The 23,406-nt window shown below is 44.7% G+C and overlaps 1 protein-coding gene across 2 annotated transcripts in view; it reads left to right on the top strand.

The window, feature by feature from the left end:
• LOC140396273 (DENN domain-containing protein 2A-like) overlaps positions 1–21,203 on the top strand; it is a 149,949-nt gene extending 128,746 nt beyond the window's left edge. For both annotated transcript variants that reach the window (XM_072484662.1, XM_072484661.1), the window contains exons 16-20: positions 1,061–1,102; positions 2,653–2,764; positions 14,183–14,422; positions 17,391–17,477; positions 17,723–21,203. In XM_072484662.1, coding sequence (XP_072340763.1) covers positions 1,061–1,102; positions 2,653–2,764; positions 14,183–14,422; positions 17,391–17,477; positions 17,723–17,754 — 513 coding nt within the window. In that variant the 3' untranslated portion in view covers positions 17,755–21,203. The remainder of the gene's footprint in view (positions 1–1,060; positions 1,103–2,652; positions 2,765–14,182; positions 14,423–17,390; positions 17,478–17,722) is intronic.
• The last annotated feature ends 2,203 nt before the right edge of the window (positions 21,204–23,406 follow it).

Raw genomic sequence — 23,406 nt, 5'->3', positions numbered from 1 at the left:
TTGGCCTCTTCAGTTCCAAAGAAAACCCCCTCAGCCTATCCAATTTTTTCCCCCAGAGCAAATTCTCCATTCTTGGCAACCTCCTTGGAAATCTCCTCCTTATTTTATCTATTGTGATCTTGATAATGTGACCAGAACAGTATTCAGTACTGTAGCTGTGACCTAACTGGTGCTTTATAGAGTTTTAGCATAACCTCCTTGTTCTTATAATAATTATAGTTAGTTTGAAGTAAATTTCTCAAGAAGGAGAAGGCACAGGTTTAAATTATTAAAAGACAAAATTCAAGGCCAACATCAGGAAACTCTTTCTCAGAGTATGTACATGTCAGTGACGATCTGCAGATATGGTAACAGTGAGAAAAACCTTGAAATCATTTAAGGACAAACTAGATATTGCAACAGGAGGACTTCAAGTTATGTTTGGATTGATGGACTGAATGGCTTCTTTCACTTGTAATTATCTTGTGAATCCCTGGGTCTGCAGATTGATTGGAAATGCAGACTTGGTGCAAGGGTAATTTCAATTCTATGAGGTTAGCCCACTATCCATTGAGCAGAGCTAAAGGAAGGAGATTTAATAATCTAATCATGGTCTAAAACCAAGCACACAGTTGGGGATGGGAATGTAAACTCATCCCAGGATTGCTTTAACAGGCTGATAATAACACTCAAAAAAATATTAAACGCCTCTTGCAGCAAACATTGAGACATTTTGGGAAGTTAAAACAGCGGTATTCTTCACCCAGGAGGGCTGGTGATATTGGTCACAACTGGGTTGTATCTAGCAGGGAAAGGAATTGACTTCTCACTCCTGAAGGGGTTTTGAAAACTGATGCCTTTTCTCTATGCTCTATTGATAAGGGAATAGTGTAGATGGGCTTTAGAGTGGCTTCACAGGTCGGCGCAACATCGAGGGCCGAAGGGCCTATACTGCGCTGTAATGTTCTATGCTCTATGCTCACATGCTATGGCCAAGGTTAGTTTTGTTGACTGGTAATAGAGAAATTCTTTCTGAAAGGTGAGTCCAGAAGTGAAGCTGCTTTTTTGGTCCTGTTTGCAGGTGTTGGTGGTGAATCTTGGGACAAACAAGTTTCTCAGACAGGTGAGTACCATGTTTGTTTGAGGCTGTGCACAGAGCTGTAATGACACGATGACTGTTAACTGTGACACTGCTTGCAAATGGCTATATAAGTGTATAGAGGAAATTGAATACATTGAAAATAGATGCAAGAGGAGGCCATTTCGCCTTTCGAGCCTGCTTTGCCATTCATTATGGTCATGGCTGATCATCAAGTTCAATACCCTGATCTCATCTTCCCCCTGCAAGAACTATATTTAATTCTGTCTTGAAGTTACACAGAGTTTCCGCCTCAACTACTTTCTGTGGTAGTGAATTCCACATTCACCACTCTGCGTGAAGAAATTTCTCCTCCCCTCAGTTCTAAAAGGTTTATCCCTTTTCCTCCAACTAGTTCTGGTCTCCCCCACCTTACCCGGTCTAATCCTCTAGGTTTCTATCAGATCCCCCCTCACCCTTCTAAACTCCAATGAATATGATCCTAACTGAATTAATCTCTCCTCATATGACAGTCCCGCCATCCCAGGAATCAGCCTGGTAAAGCTTTGCTGCACTCCCTCGGGAGCAAAACATCCTTCCTCAGATAAGGACACCAAAACTGCGCACAATACTCCAGGTGTGGCCACACCAATGCCCTTACATTTGCAGTATGGCATCCCTATTCCAATACTCAAATCCTCTCGCTATGAAGGCCAACATACTATTTGCTTCTTTACTGCCTGCTGTACCTGTGTGATTACTTTCAGAGACTGATGCACGAGGACACCAAGGTCTCGCCGAGTATCCACCTCTCACAATTTACATTGTGAAAAAAATGTGACATATTGCAAAAACTGTCCATATTCTTACAACTGAGGATGAATAAGAAATTCAAAATAAAGGGATGAAGTGTTCCACTCACCTTCCTTCTCACTCCAGACTTCTCTCAATGTTGAGATATGAATTATGACTTTGTTTAAATTGTGTAACACAGATGGTAACGAATTGGCATTCAAGTCAACGGAAATAAAAATTGGGAGAGATGTACATCAAACTGCCAACTCTCACTATTTGATATCAATGCACAAATGGCAAAATCTACTCCAAGTAGCTGATGTGGGGATTGATGTATTCATACAGCACCTTACTCATCTTCAGACCATCCCAAAGCAGTCCACAACCAATGAAGTATATTGGAATTGTAGTCAGTGTTATTTTGTTGGCAAGTGCAGCAGCTAATTTACACAGTGAAAGATGCTTAAAGAAGCAATGATATAAATGGCGGTTTAAGCTGTTTTTAAAAAAAATCTGCATTAGTTGAGAAATAAGTACAAGTGCTGGCCAAGACATCAGGAGAACACCCCGGCACTTGCTTCAATAATGTTATAGGATTTTGTAATATTCTTGAAAGATGCAAAAATGTAGCTTTTTCTAAGTACAGGACTGCCCAGGCGTTATTGAGTGGATTTGTTTTTCCACCGATAGTTGTCCCGTCACCGGTCCTTTGAGCAGCTTTGCCACTAAGCCTAAATGGTAACTAATGCAGCCGTTTGTTCTTACAGTTGCTCACTGCTTATTTCTTTTATTTGTGTCAGGTGGATGACGAGGATTTCATTCTCCCGCGTAAACTGCAAGTGGCACTGGAACATGTCTTAGAGATGCGGAATGAGTTGGCCAGTCAAGAAGAGGAGGACACTCTCCTGGATAGTAAGTGCATAAGACAATCGGGCAACCTTTCTTCTAATGCAATTGCTGTCAAAATGCTGCCTGACTGCAAAAAGACTGAGAATGGACAACAGAAATTAAAAGACAGAATCTGTCGGCATAGGTAATGATACATCAACTTGCCAATCAGGCGATGCAAGGTTGGATCCCAAAATATTGGCCCAGAATGGCAATTTGCTGTGTACTTGACATTGAAGAGGATAGCTGTTGTCTCCAGAATTATATCACTGGTTTGGTTGAGTGGGCGGAAAAGTGTAGAAAGAATTTAAAGCAGAGAAGTGTGAGATAATGCATTTGGAGGAGGGTAAACAAAGCAAAGGAACACTCAATAAACTGGAGGCTGGAAATGGTAGTGGAAGTAAGAGACCTTGGAGTGCATGTCCACAGGTAGCAGGACCAATGGATAAAGTGGTGAAGAAAGTCCTTCATTGGCCAAAGGGATAGAATTCAAAAGCAGAGATGTAATGATGGAACTGTATAAAACACTGGCTAGGCCACAGCTGAAAGTTTGCATAAAGTTGTGGTCACCACATTACAGGTAGGGCATAATTGCTCTGGAGAGAGTGCAGAGGACATTTACAAGAATGCTGATAGGGCTTGAAAATTGCAGCCATGAGGAAAGGTTAGGTAAGCTGGGGTTCTGTTCGTTGGAACTGAGGAGGCTGAGGGGTGACCCGATTGAGGTGTACAAAATTATGAGGGGGCCTAGATAGACAGGGGTGCCATGTTTCCCCTAGATGAGGGGTCAATTACCAGGGCACAGATTTAAGGTTATTGGTTAGAATTCGAGGGGGCATGAGGAAAAACTTCATCACCTAGAGGGTGGTATCTGGAATTTGCTGCCTGGTTTGGTGGTTGAGGCGGAAACCCTCAACTAGTTTAAAAGGTACCTGTATCTGCACCTGAAGTACTGTAACCTGTCAGACCATGGTGCTGAAAAGTGGGGTTAGAATGGGCAGCTAGTTTTAAATGTTTTACTTTTTGGCCTTTTGGTCAGCACAGACATTATGGGCCGAATGGCCTCTTTCTGTGTCCCAGAGATGCAGAGCGTAGCGTCCCACGGAGAACGCCATCCAGGGGAGGGCAAAATACACCCTCATTTTACAGCACTGTGGCACAGTGGTTAGCACTGCTGCTTCACAGTGCCAGGACCTGGGTTTGATTTCGGCCTTGGGCGACTGTGGAGTTTGCACTTTCTCCTCTTCTCTGCGTGGGTTTCCTCCGGCTGCTCTGGTTTCCTCCCACAGTTCAAAGATGTGCAGATTAGATGGATTGGTCATGTAAATTGTCCTTTAGTATCCAGGGATCTGCAGGTTAGGTTAAGCTGTTGCAGGGATAGGGTAGGGCGAGCAGGGGAGTGGACCTGCGTGGAGTGCTATTTTGGAGGGTGGGTGCAGACCCGATGGGCTGAATGGCTTGCTTCTGCACTGTAGGGTTTGTATCATTCTATGGCACTGGCTGCTATATGGTAAGTTTAAATGTCCAGTCTGAACGCAAGTGAATGAATGGATGGGTAGGTGGGTGAAATGGGTAAGGGTTTAGGTTGTGAGATAGTAGTCAGGTTGAGGGGTAGTCTGGTGGTCAGGGGAGAGTAGTGAGTGGGGAAGAGGGGCTGGGCCCCAACTTTTTTTTTTTTAACCAATTATCTGAAATCGATTGTCATTTTTTTTTCTTTTTAAAATTTAGAGTACCCAATTATTATTTTTTTTCCAATTAAGGGGCAATTTAGCGTGGCCAATCCACCTAACCTGCACATCTTTAGGTTGTGGGGCGAAACCCACGCAGACATGGGGAGAATGTGCAAACTGCACACGGACAGTGATCCAGGTCCAGGATTCGAACCCGGGTCCTCAGTGCTGCAGTCCCAGTGCCAACCATTGCGCCGCATGCCCCCCCCCCCATTGTCATCTTTGATTACTAACCTTTCTACCAGTGGAAACATTTTCTCCCTATCAGCCCTATCAAAACCCTTCATAATTTTGAACACTTCTGTGAAATCTTCCCTTACCCTCCAATGCTGTAAGGAGAACAGTCATAGTTTCTCATGTCTCTCAACATACTTGAATTCCTCATCACTGGTATCTACTCTCTCTCCAACGCCTTGATATCCATTCTATCATGTGCTGCCCAGAATTGGACACAGTATCCCATCGGAGGGCTAACGTTCATTTCAATTCTTGCTGAAATACATAAAATAATAATCAAGTGGGACTCTTCACTGATTTAAAAAAATATATGAACATGGGACCTGAGCTAGAAAAGTCTCTTCACCAGGATGTCCTCTCCCTTGCTTTGTAGTAATAACTTTAGAAGAAATGGTGAACTAGGAACATGTTCCCTCAGATATATCTCTGAACTGGAACAAGGAAATAAAATGATGCTGTCAATTAACTTACATTTCAACATAGAGAATATCTGCAGTATGTATCTCATAGATATTAGACCAAGTCCATTTATCATTTGACTGCATATTTATTTCTAAAGCCCCAATGACGACTGTAAACTCCCTTTAGTCCAACTGGGACATCCACAGAACAAATTAAACTGCGTTCAGTTGATGTCAATCCACTGACTTTGCAATTAAATGTTATTCATATCTAAAAGCCTATTGGTGTCTTCTACTCTATGGAGCCATCCTTGCTGGTTTGTCGCTGGGAATAGATACACCATTAGAATGAAATGCACAGCTCTAAGTCTATTTATTTCTTCAATTAACTTTTTAACCTCTAAAACACTGAACAAAAATACATCATGAATGTAGTACTGCGTTTTGTTACATGACTCTTTTCATCCTCCGATAGCTCCTCACATGTTACAGGCATACCTAGGGTGAGGGATACATGTGACCTGCACAATATTGTCAGCATCAACTGCAGCTGACTGTTGAAGTAGCAACGGCACTTTTTCCAAACTCTGGTCTCCTACTTACTAAAATGTTTGGTTGTAATAGTCTCAAATAGTCACTCATCAGAACCTCAAAACATCATTGCTGTTGAGATAGTTCTTTCCTGTTGGTCTAAGTAGAATATTTCAACCAAACCCCGACCAAAGCTGTCTCTTTAAAAAACCCAGAATATGGGCATTCCTACCCTGTCTGTATTAGTGTTCTGGACTAAATCCAGTTACACTTTATATCATACAAGGACTTTATTTCACATTTATCGTGAAAAGTTGAAGGAACTATGATTTTTACTGGTCACTTTTATTACGATCCCAGCTGATGCTATAACTGGACGGGAAGAACCCAGAATGGAACCCTGGCTCAAAAGACCATAACTTTTGTTTTTTAAAATAAGACATGGAGGAAAAGAGTCATAGGACCGCTAATTAGTTTTAACAACAAGGAAAAAACATTTATTAAACATGAATAGTTGTATTATGGTGCAATAATTCTTTACTCTTTCCCCACCCCCCCCCCACTTTAACAAATACACATAGATTTTAAGATCAACACGGATTACAGAGTACATCTTAAACTACAATGGTTCCATCACAGAAGACCCTTTAAGCACGCAGATTGGCTGTGGTCAGATAAACACATTTTGCCACAAACCCAACTTACTGTCTATGGATTTCTCCTCCAAATTCCCCCAGATGATTCTCTCTTTTTTTTTAAAATAATATTTTATTGAAAATTTTTGGTCAACCAACACAGTACATTGTGCATCCTTTACACAACATTGTAACAATACAGATAATAATGACCTTTTTAAATTTAAACAAAAACAACAAATAAATAAATATTAAATAACAAAAAATAAAAACTAGCCCTAATTAGCAACTGTCTTGTCTCAGGCCACCCCCCCCCCCCCCCCCCCCCAAAGTCCTGGGCCGCTGCTGCTGCCTTCTTTGTTCTCCCCTATCTATCTTTCCGCAAGATATTCGACGAACGGTTGCCACCACCTAGTAAACCCTTGAGCCGACCCCCTTAGGACGAACTTAATCCGCTCTAACTTTATGAACCCCGCCATATCATTTATCCAGGTCTCCACCCCCGGGGGCTTGGCTTCTTTCCACATTAGCAATATTCTGCGCCGGGCTACTAGGGACGCAAAGGCCAAAACATCGGCCTCTTTCGCCTCCTGCACTCCCGGCTCTTGTGCAACCCCAAATATAGCCAACCCCCAGCTTGGTTCGACCCGGACTCCTACTACTTTCGAAAGCACCTTTGTCACCCCCATCCAAAACCCCTGTAGTGCCGGGCATGACCAAAACATATGGGTATGATTCGCTGGGCTTCTCGAGCACCTCGCACACCTATCCTCCACCCCAAAAAATTTACTGAGCCGTGTTCCAGTCATATGTGCCCTGTGTAATACCTTAAACTGAATCAGGCTTAGCCTGGCGCACGAGGACGACGAGTTTACCCTGTTTAGGGCATCTGCCCACATCCCCTCCTCAATCTCCTCCCCTAGCTCTTCTTCCCATTTCCCTTTTAGTTCGTCCATCATAGTCTCCCCTTCGTCTCTCATTTCCCTATATATATCCGACACCTTACCGTCCCCCACCCATTTCTTTGAGATGACTCTGTCCTGCACCTCTTGTGTCGGGAGCTGCGGGAATTCCCTCACCTGTTGCCTCGCAAAAGCCCTCAATTGCATGTACCTGAATGCATTCCCTTGGGGCAACCCATATTTCTCGGTCAGCGCTCCCAGACTCGCAAACTTCCCATCCACAAATAGATCTTTCAATTGCGTTATACCTGCTCTTTGCCACATTCCATATCCCCCATCCATTCCCCCCGGGGCAAACCTATGGTTGTTTCTTATCGGGGACCCCCCCAGTGCTCCGGTCTTTCCCCTATGTCGTCTCCACTGTCCCCAAATCTTCAGTGTAGCGACCACCACCGGACTCGTGGTATAGTTCCTTGGTGAGAACGGCAATGGGGCTGTCACCATAGCCTGCAGGCTGGTCCCCCTACAGGACGCCCTCTCTAATCTCTTCCACGCCGCTCCTTCCTCCTCTCCCATCCACTTACTCACCATTGAAATATTAGCGGCCCAATAATACTCACTTAGGCTCGGTAGTGCCAGCCCCCCCCTATCCCTACTACGCTGTAAGAATCCCTTCCTCACTCTCGGAGTCTTCCCGGCCCAAACAAAACCCATGATACTCTTTTCTATCCTTTTGAAAAAAGCCTTCGTGATCACCACCGGGAGACACTGAAACACAAAGAGGAATCTCGGGAGGACCACCATCTTAACCGCCTGCACCCTCCCTGCCATTGACAATGCTACCATATCCCATCTCTTGAAATCTTCCTCCATCTGTTCCACCAACCGCGTCAAATTTAGCCTGTGCAATGTGCCCCAATTCTTAGCTATCTGGATCCCCAGGTAACGAAAGTCTCTTGTTACCTTCCTCAACGGTAGGTCTTCTATTTCTCTACTCTGCTCCCCTGGATGCACCACAAACAGCTCACTCTTCCCCATGTTCAATTTATACCCTGAAAAATCCCCAAACTCCCCAAGTATCCGCATTATTTCTGGCATCCCCTCCGCTGGATCCGCCACATATAGTAGCAGATCATCCGCATATAAAGATACCCGGTGTTCTTCTCCTCCCCTAAGTATTCCCCTCCATCCCTTGGAACCTCTCAGCGCTATCGCCAGGGGCTCAATCGCCATTGCAAACAGTAATGGGGACAGAGGACATCCCTGCCTTGTCCCTCTATGGAGCCGAAAATATGCCGATCCCCGTCCATCCGTGACCACACTCGCCACTGGGGCCCTATACAACAGCTGCACCCATCTAACATACCCCTCTCCGAACCCAAATCTCCTCAACACCTCCCACAGATAATCCCACTCCACTCTATCAAATGCTTTCTCGGCATCCATCGCCACTACTATCTCCGTTTCACCCTCTGGTGGGGCCATCATCATTACCCCTAACAACCTCCGTATGTTCGTGTTCAGCTGTCTCCCCTTCACAAACCCAGTTTGGTCCTCATGAACCACCCCCGGGACACATTCCTCTATTCTCATTGCCATTACCTTGGCCAAGACCTTGGCATCTACATTGAGGAGGGAGATTGGTCTGTAGGACCCGCATTGTAGCGGATCCTTTTCCTTCTTTAAAAGAAGCAATATCGTTGCTTCTGACATAGTCGGGGGCAGTTGTCCCCTTTCCTTTGCCTCGTTAAAGGTCCTCGTCAGTAGCGGGGCGAGCAAGTCCAAATATTTTCTGTAAAATTCAACTGGGAATCCGTCCGGTCCCGGGGCCTTTCCCGTCTGCATGTTCCTAATTCCTTTCACCACTTCTTCTACCGTGATCTGTGCTCCCAATCCCATCCTTTCCTGCTCTTCCACCTTGGGAATTTCCAGCCGATCCAAAAACTCCATCATTCTCTCCCTCCCATCCGGGGGTTGAGCTTCATACAATTTTTTATAAAATGTCTTAAACACTTCATTCACTCTCTCCGCTCCCCGCTCCGTCTCTCCATCTTCGTCTCTCACCCCCCCTATTTCCCTCGCTGCTCCCCTTTTCCTCAATTGGTGTGCCAGCAATCTGCTCGCCTTCTCTCCATATTCATACTGTACACCCTACGCCTTCCTCCATTGTGCCTCTGCAGTGCCTGTGGTCAGCAAGTCAAATTCCACATGCAGCCTTTGCCTTTCCCTATACAGTCCCTCCTCCGGTGCTTCCGCATACTGTCTGTCCACCCTCAAAAGTTCTTGCAACAACCGCTCCCGTTCCTTACTCTCCTGCTTCCCTTTATGTGTCCTTATTGATATCAGCTCCCCCCTAACCACCGCCTTCAACGCCTCCCAGACCACTCCCACCTGAACCTCCCCATTGTCATTGAGTTCCAAGTACTTTTCAATGCATCCCCTCACCCTTAAGCACACCCCCTCATCCGCCATTAGTCCCATGTCCATTCTCCAGGGTGGACGCCCTCTTGTTTCCTCCCCTATCTCCAAGTCTACCCAGTGTGGGGCATGATCCGAAATGGCTATAGCCGTATATTCCGTTCCCCTCACCCTCGGGATCAATGCCCTACCCAACACAAAAAAGTCTATGCGTGAATAGACTTTATGGACATAGGAGAAAAACGAGAACTCCTTACTCCTAGGTCTACTGAATCTCCACGGGTCCACCCCTCCCATCTGCTCCATAAAATCCTTAAGCACCTTGGCTGCTGCCGGCCTCCTACCAGTCCTGGACTTCGACCTATCCAGCCTTGGTTCCAACACCGTGTTAAAGTCTCCCCCCATTATCAGCTTTCCGGTCTCTAGGTCTGGGATGCGTCCTAGCATTCGCCTCATAAAATTGGCATCGTCCCAATTCGGGGCATACACATTTACCAACACCACCATCTCTCCCTGTAATTTGCCACTCACCATCACGTATCTGCCCCCGTTATCCGCCACTATAGTCTTTGCCTCGAACATTACCCGCTTCCCCACTAATATAGCCACCCCCCTGTTTTTCGCATCCAGCCCCGAATGGAACACCTGCCCTACCCATCCTTTGCGCAACCTAACCTGATCTATCAGTTTCAGGTGCGTTTCCTGTAACATGGCCACATCTGCTTTAAGTTTCTTAAGGTGTGCGAGTACTCGTGCCCTCTTTATCGGCCCGTTAAGCCCCCTCACGTTCCACGTGATCAGCCGAGTTGGGGGGCTTCCCACCCCCCCCCCCTTTGCCGGTTAGCCATCATCTTTTTCCAGCTTCTCGCCCAGTTCCCACGCAGCTGTATTTCTCCCAGACGGTGCCCCCCCGCCCATCCTTTCCCGTACCCACTCCCCCCTTTCCCCAGCAGCAGCAACCCAGTAATTCCCCCCTCTTCCCCCCCCCCCCCCCCCGCTAGACCCCCCGCTAGCGTAATTACTCCCCCCATATTGCTCCCAGAAGTCAGCAAACTCTGGCTGACCTCGGCTTCCCCCCGTGATCACGGCTCGCCCCGTGCGGCGCCCCCTCCTTCCTGCTTCTCTATTCCCGCCATGATTATCATAGCGCGGGAACCAAGCCCGCGCCTCTCCCTCGGCCCCGCCTCCCATGGCCAACGCCCCATCTCCTCTCCCTCCCCACCTCCCCCCATCACCACCTGTGGGAGAAAGAAAAGTTACCATACCGCAGGATTAATCATACAATCCCTCTTCGCCCCCCCCCCCACTCGTCCCACCACTTTGTCCAAACGTTCATTTTCGTAGTCCAATCATTCCAATTTTTCTTCTACAATAAAAGTCCACGCTTCATCCGCCGTCTCAAAGTAGTGGTGCCTCCCTTGATATGTGACCCACAGTCTTGCCGGTTGCAGCATTCCAAACTTTATCTTTTTTTTGTGAAGTACCGCTTTGGCCCGATTAAAGCTCGCCCTCCTTCTCGCCACCTCCGCACTCCAATCTTGATAGACGCGGATCACCGCGTTCTCCCATTTACTACACCGAGTTTTCTTCGCCCATCTAAGGACCATTTCTCTATCCTTAAAACGGAGAAATCTCACCACTATGGCTCTGGGAGCTTCTCCTGCTCTCGATCCTCGCACCATAACTCGGTATGCTCCCTCCACCTCCAACGGACCCGTCGGGGCCTCCACTCCCATTAACGAGTGCAGCATCGTGCTCACATATGCCCCGACGTCCGCCCCCTCCACACCTTCAGGAAGGCCAAGAATCCTCAAGTTGTTCCTCCTTGCGTTATTTTCCAGTGCCTCCAACCTCTCCACAGATCGTTTCTGGTGTGCCTCCTGTATCTCCGACTTCACCACCAGGCCCTGTATATCGTTTTCATTCTCTGCTGCTTTCGCCTTCACGACCCGAAGCTCCTGCTCCTGGGTCTTTTGTTCCTCTTTCAGCCCTTCAATCGCCTGTAATATCGGGGCCAACAACTCTTTCTTCATTTCCTTTTTTATCTCCTCCACGCAGCGTTTCAAAAACTCTTGTTGTTCAGGGCCCCATATGAAACTGCCACCTTCCGACGCCATCTTGGTTTCTGCTTGCCTTCCTTGCCGTTGTTCCAAAGGATCCGCTGCAATCCGGCCACTTTCCTCTCCTTTTTCCATCCGTGTCCAGGGGGAACATCCTTCTGGTTTACCGCACGGTGTTTTCAGCCGTTAAAATTGCCGTTGGGGCTCCTATCAAGAGCCCAAAAGTCCGTTTCACAGGGAGCTGCCGAAACGTGCGACTCAGCTGGTCATCGCCGCACCCGGCCCCCAGATGATTCTCATGAGATTCCAAATTCCACTCCCAAAAACACGCTTTAAAATATTCTCTCACAATAATGCTTTTCATTAGCAGTTTGCATTCCGAAATCCTGTCCAGGTTTTACAAATATCTTTTTTAAACAGAACTTCCACTCATCATTTTTAACAATGCATCTAGTCCAGGATCTCATCTTTGCAACTCCCTTGTCCTGTCCAGTTTTGCCTGGTAGAGTTGAGAGCTGTTCACTCCCCAGTGCCCTGTCTCCAACTGCTCTGGCTTCCAGTTAAAATTAAGAACAAGGGAAAGCTCTTCTCTCTGGAAAATGGCATCCTATTGTTAAGCAGCGACTTCTATTTACTCTTCATGCCTTAACTCCCTCTAAGCACAGTAGAATCACAGTTGGAATTGAAACCAACCCCCACACATACAAACACCTTTGTCCAGCATGAATCTAACCATATGTGTTACCCTTCCAGGCACAGAAATATTAAATTAAACCCACTTAAAACTATACTTTATTTCTAAAGTTTACCAATACAAATATAAATCCTTTAAAACTACCTTTGTTTTCCTAACAATACATAACTAGTAATGTCATGAATGAATATATATTTAACATATATATATGTTATGGCTCATTGGTAACCCAAACTGATATTTTAACCTGTTATATTCTTCCCTTCTATCCACAACTTACAAATATCTTCCAACTCTTTTGATCAATTTTCTAAGCGCAATGTACATCTTTTAAAGTTTATCACTCTGCCTCAGGCCTTGGTAAACATATTGAAAATGCAGTAAGTGCTTTATGTACAAGTAAAACTACTAGTCTCTCAACCCAAATTCCTTTATCCCACATATCGCATTGTAATAAGTCAAAGGCATTTAGTCACTGTCTTCTTTAAAAGTTGGTATAAGACAAGATTTAGATGAATTACGCCATGTTGAGTTATTAGCTGGATGATCCATGCCCTCACTAACTGCAATAGCCATCAATATGCTTCCGTCCACCAGTTCAAATTTGCATTCTGCTGTTTGTTTGTTCTCGGCTTCATTTGATAAAAAGTTTCTGTGTACTGACACTCCTCAGCATCCTCCAATTTCCTATATTTGTACTCACAGGAAGAGAAATATAACTAACTGAATTCAACCTTTCTGGGTGATCTTCTGGCAAACACTTGAAGGGCAAAATGAGGAACAAATTAAATGAGTCTGGTGTTAACAGTACAAAGTTTATAAGAGTATTATGTTTTGGGACTGTCTCTAATTTAAAGTAAAATGGAGGAATGACGGAGATTATGTTACCTTTAAATTCTGCCCAACAACAAACCTGGGTGGCTTGGTTGTTAAAGGAGGGGCTCTGGGAAGAATGTGCTAGATGTTCACACCTGTAGACAATAGTAAGAATAGTTGTACTGACGGTGGGTAGACATTGTCTCCAATCCCCATGGGGAGGTGTCAGCGATGTCAGGTTTTATAAATGGTTATACTTAAACTGTTTAATTCTAGGATAGAATGGAGTTAGGGGTCCAGAAGATAGAAAATTAGCATTTCTATCTGGAGACAAACCCATATGATTTATACTGCCATGTGATGAGCTTTGGGGACAGAAAAGTACATAGAAAGTCATTGTAATATCCGGTTACAGGGTTTTCCAAGATGTCCTTGAAATTCTCAAAAAGAAATCAGTCTGCAAGAATCTGAGAGGCAGCACCCGAAGCAGAGAAATGCAAACCCTATTGTTCACCATGCAAAACGTGGGTGGGAGCTCGTGCTCAGATTGAAGAGACCAAGTTTAGGAGGATTTCAAGGAGGCTGGAAGATGTGCTAGTTTGGCTGGAGGGAAGGAATCTCTCTTGTAACCATCACAGTTTTGGGATCAGTTTCTCGGCTGGGAAAGGATAAAGGGTTCTGGGAAAATAAACTGTCCACTTAAGGGACAAAATAAAGCATGACCATGTTGCGAGATTGTCAGCCATGTTAAAAGTCACATGGGGATCTTGTATAAGTTGCCCACTAATGAGTGATCAATGAATATTGCTTTTCATTCAATTGATACAGTAAAAATCTTATAAATTGAAATCTTGTATCAGTCAGTCATTGGAAATTCAAATATCTTCTTATCAATCTCTGCAGTGATTGTAACAAAGGGAAAACATATATAAATACAAATGAGGCATTGTCCTTGTGGTTCATCCAAACCTCCCTAATGAAATATTCATTTTAGTTTCTTGTCCATTTCTCTTTGTAGATCCTAGCTTGCTTAATACCGTGGTGTCTGAGACCTTTGTCCGCTTCTTTGTGGAGATTGTTGGTCATTACTCCTTGTACATGACTACCAATGAGAAAGACGAAAGAATTTTCCTGTGGGAGGCATTTCGCAAGTCCATCACATCAAAAAGTGTCCGACGGTTTCTGGAGGTTTTCATGGAGACGCAGATGTTTGGGGGATTCATTCAAGACCGAGAGCTAAGGAAGCTTGGGGTGAAAGGTGAGGACTTGGATCATGATACCGCCCTTTCCTTCCTCTTCTCTCTCTCCCCACCACTGTTTAACTCGCTCTCAAATTTCAATCAATCATGTCACATGGAAGAAAAATTATATGATTATAACATTCTTGTCCTGTGGAAACATTTAATAAAACTTATTCACATTCTCATTCCTACTATCTAGATTAAAACAATTGCTCTGTTACTGAGAATAAGACATTTAATATCAAGATGTACTTGGAAGGGGCTGAATTATAAGGTTCACGACAATGATGCAAATTTTCACATGCACAGTCTTCACTTTGAGCTGAGGTACAGCGAACCCGCACAGGCCCGGACGATATACTGGCAAAATTACTTGAGGGGATTTAGATAGTGACAGGATAGGTAGAATTTGTGTGGCACTGTGTAATCCTGGCCATTGGCTGGAGGACTGGACTGGCTGGAGGACTGGACTGATTCTATCTTTATCCCTCTTCTGAAGAAAGTTGACCTGCAACCGTGCACATATTATACAGAACGGATCTGGAAATAGACCGGATGAGATTGTCGATGAGCAAACTGGATTTCCATGTGGACGAGGAACCAGAGATCAATCACTAACCTTAGAATTATAATATGCAAAGTACAAGAATATCAGCAGCCATTGTGCACATGCTTCATTCATATTGAGAAAGCATTTGATTTGGCCTCACACAAGAAACTCTGGTTGGCAATGTTAGACATGGAATACCAACAAATTTTATCGTGAGCAGTGACCTAAGAGCAGAATTGCCAGCACCCTCTTAGAATGGTTCAGAGTCAAAAAGGGGGTTAGACAAGGGCACATCCTCTCATATTTATTCAACATCCCAGCAGAAATGGTTATGAGAGAGACATTTGACTGATACAAAGAGGGGATACCACTTGGTGGGTGGAGAGGTTCGAACCTTTGATATGCTGATCACATTATTCTGCTCGTTAACTCAGTGAGGAAGCTACAGGAATTGATGGATAGCCTTGATCAGGTTAACTGGAAATACAGTCGCCTGATCAATGTTAACAAGACAAAGATGGTGGGGATAGGTGGAAAGACCTGCAAGATTCTTATTAACGGAGTTAATCCTGATCAGTTTGGTACCTTTCGCTATCTTGGGTCACTCATCACGGAAAATACAGAGCCTACCAAAGAAATTTGGACCAGACTTAACAAGGATCATGACGTTATGAACTCACTTAAAAGAGTATGGAGTAACCACAGCGTCTGTTACAACAAACATTCATCTTTGTGATTGGTGACAATGAATGGCTGTGAAAGCTCAAACACCAAGAAGTGATGAGGCATGAATCAGAGCATTTGAAATGAAAAGATTCCGACTGATATGTGTGCCATGGACAGCCAAGTGGACAAAAAAGTGGGTGCTCGAGAAAACTGGTGTTCAGGGGAATTTGTTTGAGGTAGTGACATCAAAGAAGCTCACGTGTTTAGGACAAGTGGTGTGAACAGGAGGGGAGTGTTTGGAAAAAGATGTAATGAATCCTAGGAAACATACAAAAGAAAGACCCATGATGGCAAAGATAGATAATATCAGATTTTGGATTGGCCTCTCTATGGGACAGACAATGAGCGTAGCGGAGAATGGAAATCAGTGGAGGAAGATTGCTCAGTTCGCCCAACAATCAGAGTGAGGTCGGATGACAGTCTGGTGTCCTTACTGTAGAGCTTCCTGTATTCCTCACTTGGTTACTCAGCTCTTTCTGCCATTTGCTGAGAGATGATTTTATTGAGGTATTCAAAATCACGAGGAGTCTGAACAGAGTAGATGGGGAGAAGCTGTTTCCAGTAAAAGGATCCAGAATGAGACTGCACTGATAAATAATTGACAAAAGAAGCAAACGCACAATGAGAAAAACTATTTACAAGCAGTGGTGGTTAAGATCTGGAATGCACTGCCTGAGAGTCCGATGGAGGCAGGTTCAGTCAAGCATTCAAAGGGAATTAGATGTCATCTGAAAAGGAAGAATGTGCAGGGTTACAGGGAGAAGGTGGGAGAATGGCACTAAATGAATTGCCCATTTAGAGGATCGGTGCACACAAAATGGGTCAAGTGTCCTGTGTTGTAACAATTCTGTTATTTGTCATGTAACCTAGCTTGGTATGAGTGACCTCGTACTGGCTTCACCCGAACATGGTGGCTTTGGTGCAGACACAAATGCAGAACTATTCACCTCATCTGGATGATTTCCATTTAATTAAACTGCAAAGAACAGTAGCTCTACCTGTTTTCCAACAAGGTTAAGGATGTTGTAGGCCATGGACCATAATGCTAGGTATTCCTATGCCCCAGAGTTGGAGCCGATAGAGAAAGGGTGGATATCTGGTATGTCCAGTGAAAGAAGATGTCCTAGCATCTCAACAGGTAGATTTGAAGACCACTTATGAGTCCAGGTAAGGGTCAAGCCTAGACAAACCATCACCTAATACATTTTTTGGAGACATTTTGGCTTCTCCGAAAGTCAGTTTTCCCATCAAACCTTTTGCTGATGGGTTGGTGGATGTGGATGAGTATTGCACCTTGAACGGGTATGATTTTGCCAACTGTCCTGCTTCTAGGGGATAAATGGGCAAGGTTAATGTAGCCCTAGTTGCATAGGCACCTGTCATTCATGTGTAAGTTACCCTAACCATATTCATTTGAGCAGGGTAAGCAACAGATCTTGGGTGGGGAATAAAAGTGATTGCATTTAATATTCATCATTTGGTCTTAGGACTGCCTCACCTTAGCCTAGCTTTCAGTTATCAAACTTTACCTGTGATATGTCATAGATGTCTACAAGGGATGAAGAGAATATTGAAGAAAGTGGATGCACTGCAATATTTGCGTTGGGAGGCACACCAAGATTCATTCCTACTGTGCCAAATTTGCAGGTCATATCGAATACACTTCCCTTGTATCCATTCCATAAGTGACTATTTTTTGTCATCTACAGGATTATTTGAGATTAGAGCACAGGACTACCTTGAAACTCTTCCTGGGAGTGAGCAAAGAGGAATGAACCGATTTCTCAGAGGCCTAGGTAATATTTTCATTTGCTTATGGTGAAGGGCTTCATCAAAAGCACTCTGATCACTTTCTATCAACCATTTTTGTTCACATCTTCTTTATAGTTTAGCACCTGTCCATTTTGTCAATAACTCAATATTAGTTTGTTCATTTCCTGTGCAACTAGACATTAACTTTTTCCGGTGCGTTTGATGTTTCTGCGCAAATATTCAGGCTTGCAGTATTGTGAAAGTTGATCAAATGTTTGTCCATTTCTAGGTAGTAAAATGAAATTCCTCCACAAGAAGTGAACAACCATTGAAAGACATCATAATGGGAAGGAAGGCTGAATCTAGCAGTCACTTTTTCTTTTGTTCAATGGTTCATTGATTTGAGATTGTCAATACAGCATTACCCATTGGAGATAAAGGGAGACTATTAATTCAAAGCTGTGCTCACTCTAATGTGAAAGCCTCGAGGGGGAATAAAACCAGTTCCATTGAATATTTATTGTTTAGACTTGCACAAAGTCTGCCTTGCCTCTGCCTGGCTTTCACTTGTCATTGGATAAACTTTACCTGTGGGATGTCAATGGAAGAGAGTTGGAGAAACAAGGAGAATGTACTGTACACAACCTTCAAATAGTACTACAGATGTTTTGCAGACATGGAACATGCTGGAAGAGGAGGAAAAAGAAAGAAAAAGGTGGACATTGGTAAATTTATAAAGGAAGACTAACTTCTGACACTTTCTACTTGGTTTTGAACTCTACTGTCAATACTCAGGAGCCACAAACTTTGTCCTGTTCAGTTTAGTACGAGACAGAGGAAATCTAACTACGGCAGGTCCTGAAAATCTGTCGTTTTCTATATAACACGTTGCCAGCCGAGAGAACACTGGGTTTGAGATTGTAAATGTGGTTTTACCTTCAGGTCAGCTTGAAAAGCAAAATTGATCTGCCATTTGGGTGCAATCTCGCACTGTAGCTATCATGTAGATTTTTGCTGGTCAGTAGGGGAGGATACAGCAGGGCAAGGTAAATAAAGACTTTTCCTCTGCCTGCTTGGTGACGGGGATTAATATGCTGAAGGGGTGATGCAGTCCAGAATACTCTGTACATTATCATAGTGTACAAAACTCTGACTCCAGACCACTCAATCGTGTCAATGTGCTGTGTCTGAAATTTATATGAACTGTGAGTTTTTGTAGCATTCCAGATTGAATTGGTAGAGAATTGTATTTTGTGGAGCTGTTGGGTTGGGAGAGTAAGGGTAAGGGAGTTGCAGCTTGAACATCCAACTCATTTTGCTTTGAATAAGACCTTTCTGATAGCTCTTAATGACTATCTATCTATCCATACTTGAAGTAATTGTAAATATGAAAATATCACTGGTGCCCACCTTGCAGTTTTAATAAATAAAGCCCAGCAACAGTACATAACCCAGTGTTTATTACTGCAAAGTAACTGCCAATTTTATTTAGCTGGTTACTTGACTGCCATTATATGCATCAAGTAACCAGGTGGGTTTGGAGTTTCTTGTAGTGATCTCAGTCGGCCTGGTGTGTACGGATCATTTAGATTGTGATTCTCTCAAGTAGGAAACTATGCTTGTGCTATGGATTTTTTTTAGTGACAAGTTAATGTTGTAGATTACAGAGTCTAAAAAGATCAAAGTTTGCAACAAAACACAAGGAGCTGCTTACAACAGTGCCTTGGAATAGAGGAGAGCAATTGTCACTTTGGCCACAGTTGTAATCTCTACAATGTTATATGTGGAGGTGCAATACAAGGAACTGTTGTACCTCAGAATCCCCTGATGGTAGAATTGTATGTTCTGAGAAATCAACTGTACTGATCAATGCTTATTACTTATTTTTGCTGGCATATTCAGACTGACAACCAGTATAATGAGGCAGTACAGTACAAAAATAAGCAATATTGTCACAAAATATTAACAATAGGCAGAGGGCAGACAGGTTAAATCATAAAGTAGCTATGATAATGGAAATAGGTAAAAGGGCACTGATGTTCAAACCACTGTAATGTAACTTTTGGCAGGGGTGTTATACTCTAGTTTAACATAGACAAGTTACCAGCATGATCATGAGGTGGCTCTTAGTTTACATATTCCTGGTGAAAAGATATTCTAGAATAATAGTCTTTTAGAAGCACTCCAGCTGCTTAATGGCATTAAACAGTAAGTTTGGTATTTATTATGGATCTGCAAAGCTTTAGTTAGCATAGACTCAACAGTGCAGAAGGAGGCCATTCGTCCCATTCTGCACCAACCCTCTGAAAGAGCACCCTACCTAGAGTCAGGCTCCCACCCTATCCCCACCTAACCTTTTGGACACGAAGGGGCAATTTAGCATTCTTCAATCCACCTGGCCTGCACTTCATTGGAGGAAGGAAACGGGAGTACCTGGATAAAACCCACAGTCACTGAAGAAAGTGCAAACAAGTCATCCAAGACTGGAATTGAACCCGGGTCCCTGGTGCTGTGGCGCAGTAGTACTAACCACTATGCCACCGTGTCACCCACGCAGAGTGAACAAGCAGCCTCTGAAAATCAGTGCCTGATTCTCCAACTGCACTAAGGCCGACAGGGTTTCACATTTGCCCAATCCTGGTTTTCTTTCATCCTTTTAGTACTTGTCATTCCTTAGCAGAGGTTGTCATAGGAGTGGCCTGCTGCCAGTCGTTGTTACTTTTTAACTGGCAATTAGAAATTAAATGTCAACTTGGGGGGGGGATGGGGATGTTACTCTCATATTTACTCTCCCAGCCCTCAGACAACAATACTTTAACCATGGTCAACTCTTCTCCTGCAGAGCCACCTGAGATTAGGAACTCAGGGTGGAGATGTGCAAATATAAACCCCACTCTGTTCATTTTGAAATTGTACATTAGTGGGTCAGTATGCTCCATTATTAGGTACAGTGCATCTTTTAAAAAAAAAAAAAAATTTAGAGTACCCAATTATTTTTCTTTCCAAATAAGGGGCAATTTAGAGTGGCCAATCCACCTCATCAGCACATCGTTGGGTTGGGGTGAAATCCGCGCAGACACACCGAGAATGTGTAAACTCCACACGGACAGTGACCCAGGGCCTGGATTCGAACCCGGGTCCTCAGCGCCACAGTCCCAGTGCTAACCACTGCGCCAGCAGCACATCTTAGTGATCAGAGAATCAGCCACGGAGTTATTCATTGTCAACTGTCTCTACTAGATGCAAGGGTTCATTTTAAAAATACTTGTGGAAAACTGGCTGGTTTAATAAGAAGTTTTATTAAAAAATGTGCTGTTAAATTGTAGCCTTGAGTCCTATCCAGTTCCTTGATTGGACCAAATACTTTTCTGTTGAATGAGTTCATCACATGAAAGCATTGGGAACAATGGCAGTGGCTCAGAAGTCAAATGTTCAGAAGATGTACATATATATATATGTCTACAATATGTTATGCCATGAAATATGGAAAATGTTTCGTCCAATTATTGGGAATGGGATTTCAGAACATAATTCAAAATGAGAGGATGGTCCAAACTGAATGGAGTCCACAAAGACATGCTCCCTGTCAACCCTTATTCTTGTTCCTATACCTATAAGAGTGTGACACTATAAAACCAGAGATTGTTTCATGTAACTTAAGAAAATTCTATTTATTTCAGTGATCTGATTAACCAAAATCTGTTGTTTGTTATATTTTGTCAGATTAATTTTATTGGGTATGGTCAATAAACATTTTTAAATGTGTCAAATGGAAAGGCAATCCTCAACAAGCAAGAGCTTGCATTGATATAGAGTATGTCACAACCTCAGGACTTTCAAAGTACTTCCACCAATGTGATAAATGGCTAAACAAGATATTTTAATATTGGGATAAAGGTTGGCTAGGACAAAAGTTTTTTGCTACAAAATAATTACTCATCTCTTTAAAAAAAAAAAAAAAATTTTATTAAAGGTTTTCATAAAATATCAATAACAAAATGAGAAAGAAAAAAGAACCCAACAGGGTTAAGTACAAAACACAATCTAAAAAACAGCAACCCCCCAAACCCCTCCCCCCCCCGTACCTAAATAATAAATGAACATTAACACCCCGACTTAAGACAACAGGTGTATACACCCCCTCAGACCCTCCAGTGTAAATAACATAAACAAAAATAAAGTAACCCCCTCCCCGAGCTGCTGCTGCCATTGACCAATGTCTATCGTTCTGCCAGAAAGTCTAAGAACAGTTGCCACCGCCTAAAGAACCCTTGTACCGACCCTCTCAAGGCGAATTTCACCCTCTCCAATTTAATAAACCCCGCCATATCGCTGATCCAGGATTCCACGCTTGGGGGCCTCGCATCCTTCCACTGAAGGAGAATCCTTCGCCGGGCTACCAGGGACGCAAAGGCCAGAATTCCGGCCTCTTTCGCCTCCTGCACTCCCGGCTCCTCTGCCACCCCAAATATTGCGCTCCCCCAGCCCGGTTTGACCCTGGATCCTACCACCCTCGACACCGTCCTCGCTACGCCCTTCCAAAATTCCTCCAGCGCTAATGGGTGTGATTTGCTGGGCTCCCTGAGCACCTAACACACCAGTCCTCACCCCCAAAGAACCTGCTCATCCTTGTCCCGGTCATGTGTGCCCTGTGCAGCACCTTAAACTGTATGAGGCTGAGCCTTACGCATGAAGAGGAAGAATTCACCCTCCCTAGGGCATCTGCCCACGTCCCCTCTTCGATCTCCTCTCCCAACTCCTCCTCCCACTTACCTTTCAACTCCACCACCGAGGCCGCCTCCTGCATCACCTGGTAAGTTTCCGAGATCTTCCCCACTCCCACCCACCCCCCCCCCCCCCCCCCGAGAGCGCCCTGTCCTGTACTGTGTGTGGCAGTAGCCGTGGGAATTCCACAACCTGCCGTCTGGCAAACGCCCTTACCTGCAAGTACCTGAAGGTGTTCCCCGGGGGAAGCCCGTACTTCTCCTCCAGCTCACCCAAGCTCGCAAACTTCCCGTCCACAAACGGGTCCCCCAACATTCGGATGCCTACCCTGTGCCACCCCGAAAACCCTCCACCTGTTCTTCCTGGGGCAAACCGGTGTTTCCCCCGTAATGGGGTCCACGCTGAGGCCCTAACTTCCCCCCTGTGCCGCCTCCACTGCCCCCAAATTTTGAGGGCCGCCACCACCACCGGGCTCGTGGTATACTTGGAGGAAGCAGCAGTGGCGCCGTTGCCAGCGCCCCCAGACTCGTACCCACACAGGACGCAGTCTCCAGCCTCTTCCATGCAGCCCCCTCCATCACCCACTTGCGCACCATTGTCGCATTGGCGGCCCAGTAGTACCACCGAGGTTGGGCAGCGCTAGCCCCCCCCTATCTCTACTCCGCTCCAGGAACACCCTTCTCACCCTCAGAGTCCCTCGCGCCCACACAAACCCCATTATACTCCTGTTAACCCGCCTGAAAAAAGCCTTCGGGATAAACACGGTGAGGCACTGGAACAGGAACAAAAACCTTGGGGGCACCGTCATTTTGACTGACTGCACCCTACCCGCCCCACCTCTTGAACTCCTCCTCCATTTGCTCCACCAGCCTTGTAAAGTTAAGCCTATGCAGGGCCCCCCAGCTCCTGGCCACATGGACCCCCAAATATCTGAAACTCCTCTCCGCCCTTTTTAGTGGGAGCTCGCCAATCCCCCTCTCCTGGTCCCCTAGCTGAACTACAAACAGCTCGCTCTTCCCCATATTGAGCTTGTACCCCGAAAAGTCCCCGAATTCCCTAAGGATCCTCATTACCTCTGGCATTCCTCCCACCGGGTCCGCCACATACAGCAGCAGGTCGTCCGCATAAAGCGACACCCTAATAATTACTCATCTCTAATATACATTGGAACTCTTGTCAAAAATAGCATGGAACTTTGGGATCATTAGTGGTATCAGGGTTGGATGATTTGTCATCTGAAAACAAGGC

Source organism: Scyliorhinus torazame, chromosome 19, assembly GCF_047496885.1.
Source record: "Scyliorhinus torazame isolate Kashiwa2021f chromosome 19, sScyTor2.1, whole genome shotgun sequence".
Taxonomy (NCBI): domain Eukaryota; kingdom Metazoa; phylum Chordata; class Chondrichthyes; order Carcharhiniformes; family Scyliorhinidae; genus Scyliorhinus; species Scyliorhinus torazame.
Note: the sequence above shows the minus strand (reverse complement) of the source record. Positions and strands in the feature narration are given on the sequence as shown.